Source organism: Labrus bergylta, chromosome 20 (genome assembly GCF_963930695.1).
Source record: "Labrus bergylta chromosome 20, fLabBer1.1, whole genome shotgun sequence".
NCBI lineage: Eukaryota > Metazoa > Chordata > Actinopteri > Labriformes > Labridae > Labrus > Labrus bergylta.
Genome location: NC_089214.1, coordinates 5,166,186 through 5,181,461, shown reverse-complemented (window position 1 = coordinate 5,181,461; position 15,276 = coordinate 5,166,186). Strand labels below are relative to the sequence as shown.

At 37.9% G+C, this 15,276-nt stretch overlaps 3 protein-coding genes across 3 annotated transcripts; all 3 read left to right on the top strand.

Moving 5' to 3' along the window:
* Positions 1–267: 267 nt before the first annotated feature.
* apodb (apolipoprotein Db) lies at positions 268–4,933 on the top strand. Its single transcript, XM_020633684.3, has 5 exons — positions 268–384; positions 2,603–2,718; positions 2,798–2,919; positions 3,165–3,250; positions 4,262–4,933. Exons 2-5 carry the CDS (start codon positions 2,608–2,610, stop codon positions 4,492–4,494), a joined length of 552 nt encoding a protein of 183 aa, XP_020489340.1. The 5' UTR covers positions 268–384; positions 2,603–2,607; the 3' UTR covers positions 4,495–4,933.
* Positions 4,934–5,626: 693 nt separating this feature from the next.
* Positions 5,627–7,256, top strand: otos (otospiralin). The gene is made up of 4 exons (XM_020633583.3): positions 5,627–5,709; positions 5,867–5,932; positions 6,366–6,389; positions 6,742–7,256. The coding sequence occupies exons 2-4, from the start codon at positions 5,875–5,877 to the stop codon at positions 6,927–6,929; spliced, it is 270 nt and encodes an 89-aa protein (XP_020489239.3). The 5' UTR covers positions 5,627–5,709; positions 5,867–5,874; the 3' UTR covers positions 6,930–7,256.
* Positions 7,257–7,943: 687 nt separating this feature from the next.
* Positions 7,944–13,963, top strand: cops9 (COP9 signalosome subunit 9). The gene is made up of 3 exons (XM_020633664.3): positions 7,944–8,112; positions 9,687–9,759; positions 13,743–13,963. Exons 1-3 carry the CDS (start codon positions 8,050–8,052, stop codon positions 13,778–13,780), a joined length of 174 nt encoding a protein of 57 aa, XP_020489320.1. The 5' UTR covers positions 7,944–8,049; the 3' UTR covers positions 13,781–13,963.
* The last annotated feature ends 1,313 nt before the right edge of the window (positions 13,964–15,276 follow it).

The window sequence follows — 15,276 nt, the reverse complement described above, 5'->3', positions numbered from 1 at the left end:
ATCAGTAAATATATAAGTTGTTAATTTTGCTAAAATTATGGATCAGTATATCGAAATAAATTAATGAATGTTTATTTATAAAATATTTAGTTCTTTCGAAAATCAAACATGAAGGATGAATATAAAAAGATTGTGCTTTAGGAGAAAGGTGCTGTGGGGAAAAAAAAACGGATTAAAATATTCAACCATTATCACAGTGAGCTGCATTGTCACAGGGCGGGAATGTGCGCGTGAAGACAATTCAGTTAACGAGCTGCCTCGTGCTGCCGCGGTGACGTCACGTGAACGTGAACACTCCCAGAGTGTGTTTTGTAAAGAGAGCTCGAGACAGTTTACATCATCAGCAGAAACAGGAGGGACGGAGTTAACACCTTTATACCTCAGGTAAGAACGTTTTCATGAATTTAATGTTGATACAGAAATTAACTTTTCACCACTCTGTGATCTTCCCGTGTATAACTGGTTTTGCATTTTGTTTTATCCTGTTACTAAATTAATTTATAATATTCTATTGCATCACTTAAACCTCTTGACATTAGATAAGTGATTAGATATAATAGTTTTATGTATGTTATTTATCAGTTTATTTGTCAGGGACTCTACAAACAGGCAGTGTTACATCTAATTAAAATTCAACCAGTGGACGTTGGTTTAAAGAATTATCAGCAAGTCTGGCTCTTGAAAAACTTAAATATATAGTTAGGAAGAAAGCTTCAGAATTTGGTAAAATTTGAGAGGTTTTTTTGTTAAAAATGTTGACTTGGACAATGTATTGAGAGCATGACTGTGAACTGTCACTAGTGCGAGTATGTGTCAAATGTGACTGTTTATTATTTAACTTATTTATTTTTTCATTTGTATTGTACAAATTACTTTTATTATTCTTGTGTTATTGATGTACTGCCACATGTTCTATTTTGGGAGGGTTGTTTTATGTCATACTTTTGTTACATGCATATACATATACTGTACATGTCCTGATAAATGTGAAATTCATTAAAAATATGTTTATAAAAATTCAAATAAAATGCAACCAGTGCATTGTATAGGACTTCTAGGCATGATTAATTTGCAGTGTGTGTCCCTGGTTAGGCTTTTAGGAAATAAAACACATGATACAACAGTGAAGCAGACATTGGCAGGTTGATGACAATGATCAACATAACAACTAAGAACAGCCATAAAGAAAAAGAGGAGTTAAATAAGCTGTGCTATAAAATAAAACATGTAGCTCAGTGTTCACACATTTGCCTTTGTTGAAGCCGTTGTTTTGCCTTGTTATCAAAAGCTTTTGGGTCAGGTCATGTTTTTATTTTTCGATGGTAAGGTGATCAAACCTGTGGTTTCTGAGTTTGGTGCATTCTTGTTACCTCCTTCTGAAAAGATTCAGCTTGCATGCATTAACAGTTGTTATGTGAAACCCGAGGAACAGGTGTGGTGACATTTGTATAAAAAGAGACAAAAGACATGAAGGGACAAACACCTGAGCTGCACGTGAGCTGCTCACTCAGAGAGAGAGAGAGAGATTTTTGTACTCCTATCTTATTTCACCATACCATGAACTTTCTATAGGGAACAATAGAAGCTGAAATGTTAACAGTACAGGTTTGACAAATATCTTCCATCATACCGACTTGAGTCAAAAGTTACTGAAAACAAAAGCTCACACAAGTCTGAGGGTCAGTGAGTCCAACACACTCAGGCCTATTCACACACCTAACACTTAAAGCTGTACTGTAATGAGTCGGCTTCAGACAACATTCAAATAAATACATCTTTTTATTTTTTTATCTTTTGTATTTTCAGTATGTGGTATAGATTACACTCTGTTGGTTGTATTTGAAGTTTCAGTGAACTTTAAAGAATGGAAACAGAAAGGTAACGTGGTCAGACAACATGACAAGAAATGATGTCTCTTATAATCAAATTGAATGTAGTATATAATACTAGACTACCGGGGGAACTGGCACCTTGAGCTCCTCTCTCTCTCTCTCTCTCTCTCTCTCTCTCTCTCTCTCTCTCTCTCTCTCTCTGTGCACATACAGTACATCATATTACTGCATGTATCTATCTGGAAATCTCAGTCACTAACCACCTGACACCAAGTTTCTCGAGATAACACTTGTTATGAGTTGACGCTGTACAAATACAAATTGATTGATTGATTGATTGATAACCTTAAGCTGAGGCATAGAGCATTTTTGGGAAAATGTTTTTATGGATTTTAATCCCTGAATTAACCAGACAGAAAAAACGGTAATAAAAAATAATACACAAAAGAAAAAACAGGACTTTGAACAAACAAAAAATGATATAAAAAAACACATGACAGGGATGGAGAGTTTGAATTTGAATTGAATTTATTTATTTACTAAGGAAAAGAAAATTTAACATACATACATTTCAATACAGAGCATGGAACTGATGTGCTGCACAGAGTGTTTATAGCTATTGCTAATTTCCAACTCTTGTCCCGTTCTGCCTTTGGGTAGCCTCTTATAGCAGTCTAAAGCAGACGTGATTGATTGTGAAAGTCTATTCCAGAGAGCAGTTTCTCAAACTTTTTTCACATCAACATCTTATCTTCCCTCCTCTCCTGAAGGAACCATGTCAGCCGTCTACTTTCTCCTCCTGCTACTCCCTCTGGTGTCAGCGCAGACCCTTCACTGGGGGGCCTGTCCTGTTCCTAAAGTCCAGCCCGGCTTCAACATTCAATTGGTAAACAAGCACAAGTAAAAACAGTCATTCAGGTCCACTCTGCACTACACAGAACTCATCGAGCCTTGTTTGTTTTTAGTATCTCGGACGCTGGTACGAGATCGAGAAGCTGCCTGCTTCCTTTGAGAGAGGAAAGTGCATCGAGGCGAACTACGCTGTGAGGCAAGATGGCACCATTCAAGTGCGCAACACTCAGTTCTAGTGAGTATTGAAAAGTTTGTTTTGTTGTTTTTAATATTCAGCCAGTTGTATTTTTAAAAAAAGGTCAATATGAAACCTCCGTCAGAATATATTGAAGTATTCATATCCTAAAGAGTACAAAAACCAGAGTGTGAAACTATAAGTTTATGTAATTCTTGTTCAACAGACTTATTAAGAGATAACATGGGGAAAAAAAGCTGCAATGCCCATCAAAATGTCATCTTTTATTTCTGTCTGTGTCTCAGTAAAGAGAAGACGAGGGTAGCAGAAGGGACCGCAGTGATTCCAGACCCGAGAGAACAAGCACAGCTTGGAGTCAGCTTCTCGTATTGTAAGTCCTCATCTTCATCCTTAAGAGACGAGTCGAAAGGTTTGAATATTGTTCTTATATTTATGAAGTCTTTCAATGGACAAAGAACAAAAATAACTTTTAAAGCAGACTGTTCCCTCATCCCCGAGCTTATTTGTGCACACATACCTTTGGAGTGATGATATATCAGCAGACATATGGCGCCACAGCCTCAGTGCATTTGTTATCATAGTGACAATAAGCCTGTTTGTTTGTCTGTGAATCATCTATTTTGGACATCTTAGTTATCAGTAGATGTTTACGTCCCGTTTTAGCCAACATGAGCATTACATCACTGACACATCTGTTAAAGCAACAGGTTCAAGTCCGACCTCTAAGGGCCTCAAGCAGAACCTTTCGGGGGCTTTTTTCATTAAACATCTTGACTTCATGCTTGGTTCTGATTACTAGCCATCTGTACTTAAATCAGGGGGGGCAACTGGTGGCCCGGGGGCCACATGCGGCCCCCATCAACCCTCAACGTGGCCCTCAGCTCAATTTTTACATATCAATTAATTGGAAACATGAAGAAAACATGACAAAATCTGCCATTAAATCATGAAAACCAGAAATATGTCCATAATAATATTTGATCCCTGGTATGTGTCGAGTTAAATTGGAGACATAATCGACTGTAATCATTTTTGTATTCTACAATTTGGCCCTCTGGCAGTGAGAATTGAACGAATGTGGCCCTTGCTGTGACCAAAGTTGCCCATCCCTGACTTAAATATTAATAATAAAAAAATTACTATAATCAGTTATTGTTATATCTCCAAGAGACAACTCTAGTCAGTTGTTTTTACTCCATGTACGCAGCATTACATGGTCAAAGTGCTTTTTAAGTCTCACTAAAGATGAACAAGGTCATGTTTAAGTGATTATATGAATTATGATTCTCCAGCTATTAAATAAAAGCTACACTTCAGAAATTGAATGTATTGTATAATATTAAACATCTTTCTTTTTCATGTCTGCTCCCTCTGCTCGTAGTCACTCCCTACAGCCCGTACTGGATTCTTTCCACCGACTACTCCACTGTGGCCGTCGTGTATTCCTGCACAGACTTCCTCCGTATTTTCCACATCGACTTCGCCTGGATCCTCGGACGCTCACGTTTCATACCTTTTGGCACCGTTGAGCATGCCAAACAACTGCTGGTGAAGGAAGGAATCGATATTTTCAGGATGAAGCCAACGGATCAGACCGGCTGCAAAGACAACTAGAAATAAATGAAGAGTTTCCCGTTAGTGCCCTAAACCAGTAAGAGAAGTCTGGTCTGAACACTGGTTCAACAAGACTGTATCTCAAATCCTCCTGATATAAACATTACTGTGCTCATTCTTAGGTAGAGGATCAGGTGTTGACTATATTTTGTATTTAAAGATGCAGAAATGTTGCTTAAAATACAATTTGCATTAAATATACATTTTTCATCATTTAAATAAAAAGTTAACCAATAATTTAAATGAACTCATTATATTATTCAATTACCAATTCTACTTTGTTTTGCAAAAAATGAATGATTAGTGGGTTACAGATGAAGGACATTCTTTGGGTTCATCAGCAGTGAAGTTACATAAAGTTATTGTACTTTGATTGTCTTTAAGGTGATGTTACATTAATCATGTAAAATAAATTTACTACATTCTTCTACATACTTGAGGTACTTGTGGTGTACTTTTCATTCACGTTTTATTGCCATTCCATTGTAGGAGAGGAATATTGTAATTTGACGTCCAAGCTTTGATCACTGAATAAAGGTTTCTTTCTTGCAAAAGAAAATCCTTTGGTGTTCATTTCACAGTATTTACAGCTCAATCAATAGCTCACTAGTAACAATGAAAAGGGTGATTAAAGGAGAAATGTAAAGGTATCACTTCAGGATTTTGATATCTATGATGATCTTTTAATCTTATCAACACATTTTTATTATCTTTTACAAACAACAGAAATCTATTCATCAAAAAGAATCCTCCCACTAAGTCTTACGTAATGAAAACAATCATTAGTAGCGCTCCTTAATGAGGTGGAGGACAGATTGTTGGTTGAAGTATTTCACTGACCCCCTTTCTGAAATTGAGTTTTTTAAAAGAAAACTAACAAATATTCGAGGCAAATATATAAATTAAAGCAACCGAGGGGAATAACTGAATCTGCATCCACAATAAAAACAGAAATAAAACACACAAACACATTTTTGCCAGCTGGAAAAATCATGGAAGAATTTCTCTGGAAACGGTGTAACCTGCACAGTGAGCTGTGTGTTTGTGTGTGTGTTTGCATTTGGTGTGTGTGTGCGTGTGTGTGCATGAGTGTGTGTTTGCATTTGGTGTGTGTGTGTAGGTCTGTCGGCTCTTCCACACTGAGCCTCACACCACAGGTCACAGTGAACCAGGAGGGAGAGCGTCTCTGCAGGGCTTCACAAAAACCATTCACAGGTACAAAAAAAAAATTTCTTTCAACAAACAATTTCTTTAATAGCTAGACAAATACAGATTTGAAGAATTTTATGTCTATGACATATTGCATGAACGTACTGTGACTGTGCTTATTGGATTGAAACCTGAAGCATTGTGGGCTTTGTTGTTCTTGTAGGAGGAAAGATGAAGCTGTTGGTCTTGCTCGGTGTTCTCCTCTGCCTTTTTGCAGTTCATCATAGTGGTGAGTTTTTATACAGAATACATGTTCTTTTAAAGACAAGTTAAGTTCATTTTTATGGTAATGAAATGCAGTAGTGATGAAGTATTACATAATCTGTATATGCATGCTTTAATACTTGTATCTGTTTTTTAGTCATGAATGATTCTCCTCGATGTGATTTGTCACATTTAAAGGACATCATTTGTTGTTAGTGACTGCATGTGCACAAAGAGCTCTCTGTCCAAGTGTGTGTGTGTGTGTGTGTGTGTGTGTGTGTGTGTGTGTGTGTGTGTGTGTGTGTGGATTGGTCAAAAATAATATTTGAGGAGGGTATCCTGAAGTCCTCTGGCAGAGAGCTCAGTTTTCCGATCTTGAATCCCGTCTTTGTGTTCGGAAAGCCCAGGAATGTTTGGGAATGTTAATTTTTTTTTTTTCTCCTTCCTCCTCCTCACAGAGGCCAGAGTCATCCCAGAAGGAGGTACAGTAAATAAATAACATCTCTTTTTTTAAGATGCATACATATTTTGACACGATACATTCCATATAAAAGTGTCAGATTTCTCTTTCTTTCACTTCCTTCTCTGCTATATTTCTTTTGATTTTAATCTTGAAATATAAGAAAAGTTGTGAATGTAGTCTTTTCTTTAAATTCCACTCGTCTGCATACTAAAGGAAAATATTTTACTATTTATAGATTTGTCTGAGAGCTTTAGTTACTTTGCATATTAAAATGTTTAATACCTACTCTACTCTACTGATATATAGTGTATACATGAACACAAAGTGTGACCACATCACCATGGTAACGGTTGTGTCCTGCCCATCTTTAGTGCCTTATGATGAACCTCCAGCTGTCCCTTACTGGCCTTACTCCACCTCTGACTTCTGGAACTACGTTGAATACTTCAGAACCATCGGTGCCTATAACCACATCAACGAGTTGGCCCGGGCCTTCTTTGCCCACCAGCACCTCGGGGACACCCTGGGGTATGAGAGCAACGCGGGACATGAGCACTGAGAGATGAGCAGGAAGAGAGCAGCAAGGCGGCTGTTCAGAATTTGTTCTTTTAATACCGTACACAATTGAAATAAGAGTTGAGGACATTTTTACAGACGTTAAATGAAAGAAGTTAAGGCATAGAGTGTCAAGTGTTATACTGTTTGTAGGCTAGCCAAACATATAGAGAGAACAGATGTAGCCCCTTTGAGGAATTGTACAATATCATAATGCTATATGCCATGAATGAATAAGCATGTGCCAACTTAAGCAATGTCTTTAAAAGGATATGGTTCTCCTTTTTTTATTATTATAATAAAATGATTATTATTAAATGATTATTCTCAATCACGTCAAACTGTATTGTGTATTTTTCTTGAATTTATAGTTTTTGATTGATTGATTACATTCATTTCAGACATATCAAAATAAAATCAAACATATCAAAAATACAAAACAAAATGAAAAGCACGAAAATACAATAAACAATGTTCAAATTATTTCACAAAAAAATAAAAATAAAAATAAAATTACATATATTCAATTGATATGCCTGTATAAAAAAAGTATAAAACTTATTTAACCCTACCCCTTTTCCACAGCTCAATAATTAATATTTATTACATTAAATTAACTTCCTGTGATCCTTATAATCTCTCTATATATACAATCTATCTATATACAATTTGCTATACTATATTTATGATACTATATTTGATATCTACAGATTGTATAGTGTTGGTAAGAGAGCTGTTTCTGGGTTAATTAAACCTTAAAACTGAAAATATAGTTAGACAAATGCTGTATTTGAAACAGCCTACATGCTTCTATAGTTTTGGGCGGAATTTTGGCTATAAAGATAAAGAAAGCTATTTTTGTTCTTTCACAAGTTCATAGTAGTCAGGATATTGTACATTTATTTGAAACCAGTAGAAAGCGGTGATGCAACATTTTGGATACCAACCGCCTTTTATAATCCCCGGCAGAAGAAGAAGAAGAAGAACGGAACCTTTCAGTTCAAGAGTTAGCCGCCGGGCCCATTTAAGTGTGACACCGTTGTTTTGTTTATGTGAGCGATCTATTTCAGTGACTCCCAAACAACATTTTTGTAAGTTAATTACTGTCGAACCGAAACAACAAAATGAAACCTGCAGTGGACGAGATGTTTCCTGAAGGAGCCGGACCTTACGTGGACCTGGACGAGGTACGTTTGTTGTGGAGATGTGGAGAGAAAATGTCTATTTTCAGGCTGACGTTAGCTAAAGTTAGCTTAGCTCAATGCTACTTAGAAGAATGTAAACATTAAGAAAACAAATTATAAATTAGATTATGAAGTCAGTGCTCTCATAACATTTAATACAACACGTATTAAATGTTTTATGATATTTTTTTTCGGGTTTTTGAAGGTGTTATAACATGTTATTAACATGTTATTAAGATGTTATTAACATGTTATTAACATGTTAATAACATGTTGATAACATGTTAATAACATGTTTTAGTATCTTTTCATTGATTTTTGTTTAAACATTAATTTTTTATGTGTTTTTCAGTCTGTTACCTCATACTGGATGTTTTTCATTTGTTTTTTTTTAAATGTTTTACAAAGTGAATCTTTAACGTTGATTATAGGACCAAGATTAGAAATTGTATCTTTGCCCGACTTTTTAAGTTGGTCTCTCTCTGAAGGGAAGCGCTTTGGTCGTTTCACATCGGAACTAAATAGTAAACATTGTAGAAAGACAAGCTCCAGTACACTGCCTGTCCAAAAAACAAAAGTCACCACCTGGATTTAACTAAGCAAATAGGTAAGAGCCTCCCATTGGATAATAATAACTGCATGGGCGATTATCTTTCAGCTGGTAACAACTTATTTAACCCCAACTGATGCAATGAGTAGCTTCTCACTTCTTAAACTACGGTGTTGAAAGACCCATCCTGTGGTCGTGGAAAAGATGTTAAGTCTGTTTGAGGAGGGTCAAATCAGTCTCATGCATCAAGCAGAGAAAACATCTAAGGAGATTGTAGAAACTACTAAAGTTAGGTTGAGAACTGTCCAACGCGTTATTAAAAACTGGAAGGAAGATTTCCCCTGTTCCAGAGTGATCAGGGTAAGAAGAGAGGCAGGTGAAGTGATGCACCCATCATGCCTACTGTACAAGCCTGTGGAGGGCAGTGCTGTGATCTGGGGACTACCTGAATATACTGAATGACCAGGTTATTCCATCAATGGATTTGTTTCTTCCCTGATGGCACGGGCATAATCCAAGATGATTCATCAGGATTCATCGGGCTCAAACTGTGGTGGAGTGGTTCAGGGTGCATGAGACGTCTTTTTCACACCTGGAATGGCCTGGACTCTCCAAATCATCAGTACAAGATGTCGGTGAAAAATGAATGCAACACTGGACAGAAATAAATCTTGTGACGTTGCAGAAGCTTATGGAAACAATGCCACAGCGAATGCGTGAAGTAATCAAAGCTGAAGGCGCTCCAATGAAATATCAGAGTGTGTGACCTTTTTTTTTGGTGGCGGTGTGTGGCAGGCAGTGTATGATTAATCCAACATAAATGTAATGAAGATAAACACACAATAAAAATATTTAGGACACAAGTATGAGTACTGGATGTGCAGAGGGTCCCGTTTCTGGATTTTGTGTATTTACTGATTATTTTACATTAAAAAGGTAAGTAAATTAATATTATTATCATTATGCCATGTGTTTGTGAATTTAAAAGTAGTGAGTAATGTGTGTTTGCACTGCTGTGTGTTGACAGGCAGGGGGCAGCAGCGGCCTGCTGATGGACCTGGCAGCCAATGAGAAAGCAGTTCACTCTGATTTCTTTAATGGTAAGGGTCTATCTTACTTTATTTCCCATCTAAGTGACTCAATATAGAGTGGATGAGAAATTAAATAGATTCTTAATAAATGTGATTCATATTTTAAACACAAATCTTGCTGAAGTATTTAAAAGCTGAACTAAAAACAAGTGTCATCAACAGGCTTTTATAGAATAGAATATAGTAGAATAACTTTATTGATCCCAACTAAGAATGTTAATATAAACAACCAGGATTTAACTTAGCATTACTAGTCTTAAATATGGAAGATTAAATGTAAATGTGCAAAAACAGAGTTGTAAATGGACAGTATTGACATAAGTTAAAGTGCAGGAGTGTAGACATATTATAAGCAGAAACTATACAATATAACGGCGAGTAGACAGCCAAATGAAGTGAACATGAGTGCAGGGATAATTTGTAAATGTAACATGTGCAGAACAGATGACAGTATGGAGAGACAGATATGATCATGATGACAGTTCTCTGCTCGCATGAGGTGAGCTGTTGTACAGAGTTCTGACCTTCGGTAAGAAAGATTTCTTGTGTCTGTCCTTGTGACAGCAGAGTTGAATCAGTCTGTTGGAGAAGCTGCTCCGCTGTTTGTCCAGTAGGGTGTGCAGAGGGTGATCAGGATTATCCATAATGGATAACAGTTTGTTAAGTGTCACTACTATAAAGAGTCCAGCTTGCAGCCTATCACAGAGCAGGCCTTCTTAATGAGTTTGTCCAGTCTCTTAGTGTCACCAGCTCCAATGCTGCTCCCCCAGCAGACCACAGCAGAGAAATATATGTTATATTCTTTTATTTGTATCATGACTCTATTCAGTATGAGCAAAGACATTTTGCATGATGCTACAGAAGAAGCATCAAAAGACTCAGCCTCACCTACTGCGTGTTAAGCTTTCACTTGAGGTGTGTTACATTGTATAGTTTATATGTCTACACTCATGCACTTTAACTTATGTCAAAACTGTCCATTTACAACTCTGTTTTTGCACATTTACATTTAATCTTCCATATTTAATCTTCCTATTTAAGACTAGTAATGCTTAGTTAAATCCTGGTTGTATATATTTCCATTCTTAGTTTTGATATTTCTAGTACTTATTTACTTTGTATTTAATATTATATTATGTTTAAATTTGCTAACATTGTGTTTTTTACTCATATTTACTGTTATTGTTTGATAACCTGCTGCTGTAACGCCACAATTTCCCAGTTTGGGATCAATAAAGTAATTCTATTCTATAACTTAAGAGATCAGGAAGCTGAATCAGGAAGAACTGTTCCAACACCTAAACATAATAAAACATCTTTTAAGTGGCTGCATTATATCACTAGGAACACCCAGAATATTCCAGTATTTAAAAATATGAATAAATGGGAGAAACAGCTGATTAACAATCTGCATTAAAAAGGGAATTTTAGTGGAAGCACGTTATCCTGTTTTCTTGCTTAAACCACAATGTCTTCTTTTAACTAACCCTCAAAAATCCAGTTATTTCCCTGTAAACACAAGTGAATGTGTTCCTCACACACGCACGCAGAGGACGCACAAAAGCACCAGGCTAATCGGTTTTCCGTCTTGCAGCGTCGGGCTGCAGGCCAAAACAATTTTTGTCTCAGCAGCACATGACCTAGAAAAAAAAAAAAGAGCTGATTGTTAAAAAAGAAGAGAACGAAAGAGGAAAGGAGGAGAGAGCGAGGGAGGATGGTAAAGAGAGTTTATGGCTGCAGTCAGACTGAAACTCAGCGGGACACCTCGCCAGTCAGCTGCTTTAAAAACACACACACGCACACACACACACACACACACACACACACACACACACACACACACACCATGTGGACCCAGGTTTGAGATCACCTGGGTTGTAAACACTGTGAAACTGTCAGTTGGTGAAATCTCATGAATGGTACCAACTTGCTCGAGGCGCCCGGAGTCCCCTCAGGTCCCTTCATGACAATAATGAAATCCACTGAAAATGTTTGAATGCTGTGTTTCAGTCAGAGTTAGACTGACAGACAGTTTGTGAACAGAATGATGCAACTTAAAGGTTTTATTAGAAACAGAATGTTGTGTTTTTTTCTGAAGCACTAAAGGAACTCTACAACCTGAAGCCCTTTTTGCTGCAGAAACTTTCCTCAGGATCGAGAAACATTTGAAGAAACTGTGGTTTTCAACCTTCACGCTGAGACCCAACGGGCTCTGTGTGTGCGGTAAAGATGAAAAATCTCAGGAGAACTACAAGATCACTCAGGAATAAAGAGAACAACGTACAAAAACACATGTTACTCAGGGACAGACCGCGATGAAGTGTGCAGTGGAAACACTAACAAAGACTACTGGACAGGTCGTGATCAGCCTGCGGACACAGAGCCTGTGGGTCTTAAAGTTCTGGGATTAATTCCCTTTAAAAGGATTGAAACACTGGTGGTGGAGCTTGCAGATCTACTTTCTTTTTTTAAAGATTTATTTTTGGTCTTTTTATGCCTTTAATGGAGAGATAGGACAGCGGATAGAGTTGGAAATCAGGGAGAGAGAGAGTAGGGAATGACATGTGGGAAAGGAGCCACAGGTGGGATGTGAACCCGGGCCGCTTGAGACCACAGCCTCCATACATGGGGTGCACACACCAACCATTGCGCCACCAGCGCCCCTGCAGATCTACTTTTCTGTGATTGATCCAATATCTGCAAAATTTTCATTTAAGCCACTTTAAAAAAAAAAAAAAGAATTCAACTGCTAACTGGTATTTTGTCTTTTTGTGTTTTACGTATCAACATATCAGTGGAGGAGCAGAAAAACAGTTTACAGCAAACAAACTAATGCTGTGGTCCTGTTACGCATTTACCCTGTGGATAAGATCCGGCTTAGAAAACAGCAAACTGCAATGATGAGGTTTTAACTTCAAGTCAAGGGATGTGAAACAAAAGCCTGCACCACGTCTTCCATACTTCAGGTTTTCTCTGACCTGACGCGGACATGACACCATCATGTTAAAGCCTTTTTAAAAAGGTCAACTTATCGGTGTGAAATACAGGTTGTGAGCAGGTTGTGAAAAGAAGGTATAGTGTTGGGGTCAGGGGGGCTTGTTTACAGTGTTCACAGTTGCAAGGGGTTATGGGTAGCCGTGGGGAAGGCTTTTTTTGACTCACTCTGTCCCTTATTAGGCTGAACACAGGAATGTCCTGTTCCTGGAAACCACACAGACATGAAAGAAAAGAGTTCCCAAAGCCTGGTGAGCTGACACAGGTTCAGCCCGTGGACATTTTGAGCTGATTGGTGTAAATAAGTATGATTAAAGCCGACATCATGTGATGCTTTATAGTGTTTAATTACAGCTGCAAATCACTTTTAGTTTGAAAAACCCTGGAGGAATATTTCTGTACTTTCTTCAACAGTTAGATCGTGGTGGATGTGTCTCCAAAAGACGACTCACATGGTCAGAGTACGTTTTACTTTGGAACTAACGACACTTAAGCAAAAGATGTTAGTGGTCAAAGTAGCACCAATTAAAAAAGAAAACTTTTTTTAATTCACTTTCAGCAGATGAAACTACAAACTAAATACAGCGTTGACTCGTAAGCTCAAAAAGCTCTGAAAGAAATGTCAACAAATCCAGTTTTTTAAATGATAAATTATTTTGCACCTCTTGTTTTGCTCTGCATAGAGTTTAAAAATGCATCTTCCTTCTGGGGACACTTTGGAAAATGATCTTCAGTGTTTATTTTACTCGTCAGGTGAAGCTTAGAGACAAGCCGCTATGTGTTTAGTCAACCAGCGCATGTGAAGTGTCGTATTACTCGTACATGTGGCTTCATTTTACTAATCTAATAAGTAAACCATAAACGTTAACAAAATAAAAGCTGCAGAAAAGTGCCCAAAACGTAATTCACAGGTAAGGATGTATAGTTGATAAAACAGCTGGACCTCTTCTAACCCTGCTCTCCTTTTTGTGTCTTTCTCTTTTTTTTTCTACCTGCAGACTTTGAGGATCTGTTCGACGACGACGACCTGCAGTGACGACATCCCCTGAACACCTGAGCTTCACTGTGAACGTGTCGATAAGAAAATGAAATCGTGCTCATTCTGACCACAGCTTCTGTCTTATTTATATCCCCAACATGTCCCACACCACCACACTTGAATAAAGCCTTTTTCTCTCTTTTTGTACAGAAAATAAAAAAAGCTGTCTTCATTGGTGAACCAGGTGTTTTTTTAAATTCTGAGGATCGCTCACATTCCAGCTTCAGAGAAAATTATGAGTATGGTTTTGGCGCTGTCGTGTTTGAATCTGCTCCTGGCTGGATTGCAGGTTTGCTGGCTCTGCGAAACACCTGTTAGCAAACGTTAATTACATACGAGATTCAGTGTTAACATGACCGCTAAATGCTCACGACGGGACGGGACAGGAAAAGGGGGCTGCAAAAAAATGTGGAAATACTAAAATAAAACAGCAAATAAAGCGGTCTTGTTCAGGTGCAGACTCCGGCTGTAAAATCATCGTCTGAGCCAAAGAGTGACGATGCAGTCAGTGATCATAAAGAGGCCGAATGTTAAAGCTCTACTTCATCGTTACAGATAACAATCACTTGTGACGGGGCGCCTAGCGGGTTTTTGGCGCGCGCCTCATGTACAGACGCTATTGTCCTCATCCAAGCGGCTGTGGGTTTGAATCCGACCTCCGCCCTTTGCTGCATGTCATCCCACACTCTCTCTTCCCAACATTTCCTGTCTCTCTTCAGAGACTTAATAAAGGCTAAAAAAGAAAAGTCCCTAAAATCCTTCAAGAGACCAATCCCAAACAGACTCAAGATTACAAGAAGCACTATGAGTGTGCTTTGAAAATACGTCTCAGCTTTCTGAAATAGGAAAATCAAAGAAGTTTAGTCTCTGTGCTTAAACGAACCTGTGCACGAGTTGTTCAAAGGGAGGTTATTTTCCCAAGACAATATCCTCTCACTGAGTTCTACTCTGATTAAAAACTCATTTTGTCTTCAATAAACATGAATGATTCGAGTTAAATCATTTCAGGTATGAAAAAGCCGACCCTTTTCTCTGCATAAACTAATAAAAGCCGCTCAGAAGCCGGTCTGCACTCAAACCTCATAAGACTCCTGAGTGTTACAGGCTGATCCAGTCATATGTGCTGATATTGCATCACACATTGCAGCTATACAGGCTTTACAGAGACCCTTAAAAAAGAAAGGCCTGTGTATGTGTCTTACCAGGCTGGCATGCCTGAACACAGTTAAAGTGAGGAGGAAACTGTAGATTAACAAATTCCTCATGTGTAGACCAGCTGTCCCCTGCATGTGTGAAGCTGTGGTTTAGGCATCATTGAGGGTCTCTGAGAAGTGCTTATGTGGCACCTCAGCCCCCCTTCATTATATCCTCATGTCTGCTCTCTAATGATGTTTTGTTCTTTATTGTTTTACACGTTTTGGAGGATTATTGCATTTAAAAAAACACGACTTAAACTCTGACTCTAACCCTTCAACATGACATACAATATTTAT

What these genes read in the sequence shown, in the direction of transcription:
- cops9 (XM_020633664.3), top strand. Translation starts at nt 8,050, where the DNA reads ATGAAACCTGCAGTGGACGAGATGTTTCCTGAAGGAGCCGGACCTTAC. An exon ending in CTTACGTGGACCTGGACGAG is followed by an intron (nt 8,113 to 9,686) that starts GTACGTTTGTTG and finishes GTGTGTTGACAG; the next exon opens with GCAGGGGGCAGCAGCGGCCT. An exon ending in TCACTCTGATTTCTTTAATG is followed by an intron (nt 9,760 to 13,742) that starts GTAAGGGTCTAT and finishes TTCTACCTGCAG; the next exon opens with ACTTTGAGGATCTGTTCGAC.
- otos (XM_020633583.3), top strand. Translation starts at nt 5,875, where the DNA reads ATGAAGCTGTTGGTCTTGCTCGGTGTTCTCCTCTGCCTTTTTGCAGTT. An exon ending in TTTTGCAGTTCATCATAGTG is followed by an intron (nt 5,933 to 6,365) that starts GTGAGTTTTTAT and finishes TCCTCCTCACAG; the next exon opens with AGGCCAGAGTCATCCCAGAA. An exon ending in CAGAGTCATCCCAGAAGGAG is followed by an intron (nt 6,390 to 6,741) that starts GTACAGTAAATA and finishes GCCCATCTTTAG; the next exon opens with TGCCTTATGATGAACCTCCA.
- apodb (XM_020633684.3), top strand. Translation starts at nt 2,608, where the DNA reads ATGTCAGCCGTCTACTTTCTCCTCCTGCTACTCCCTCTGGTGTCAGCG. An exon ending in CCGGCTTCAACATTCAATTG is followed by an intron (nt 2,719 to 2,797) that starts GTAAACAAGCAC and finishes GTTTGTTTTTAG; the next exon opens with TATCTCGGACGCTGGTACGA. An exon ending in TGGAGTCAGCTTCTCGTATT is followed by an intron (nt 3,251 to 4,261) that starts GTAAGTCCTCAT and finishes CTCTGCTCGTAG; the next exon opens with TCACTCCCTACAGCCCGTAC.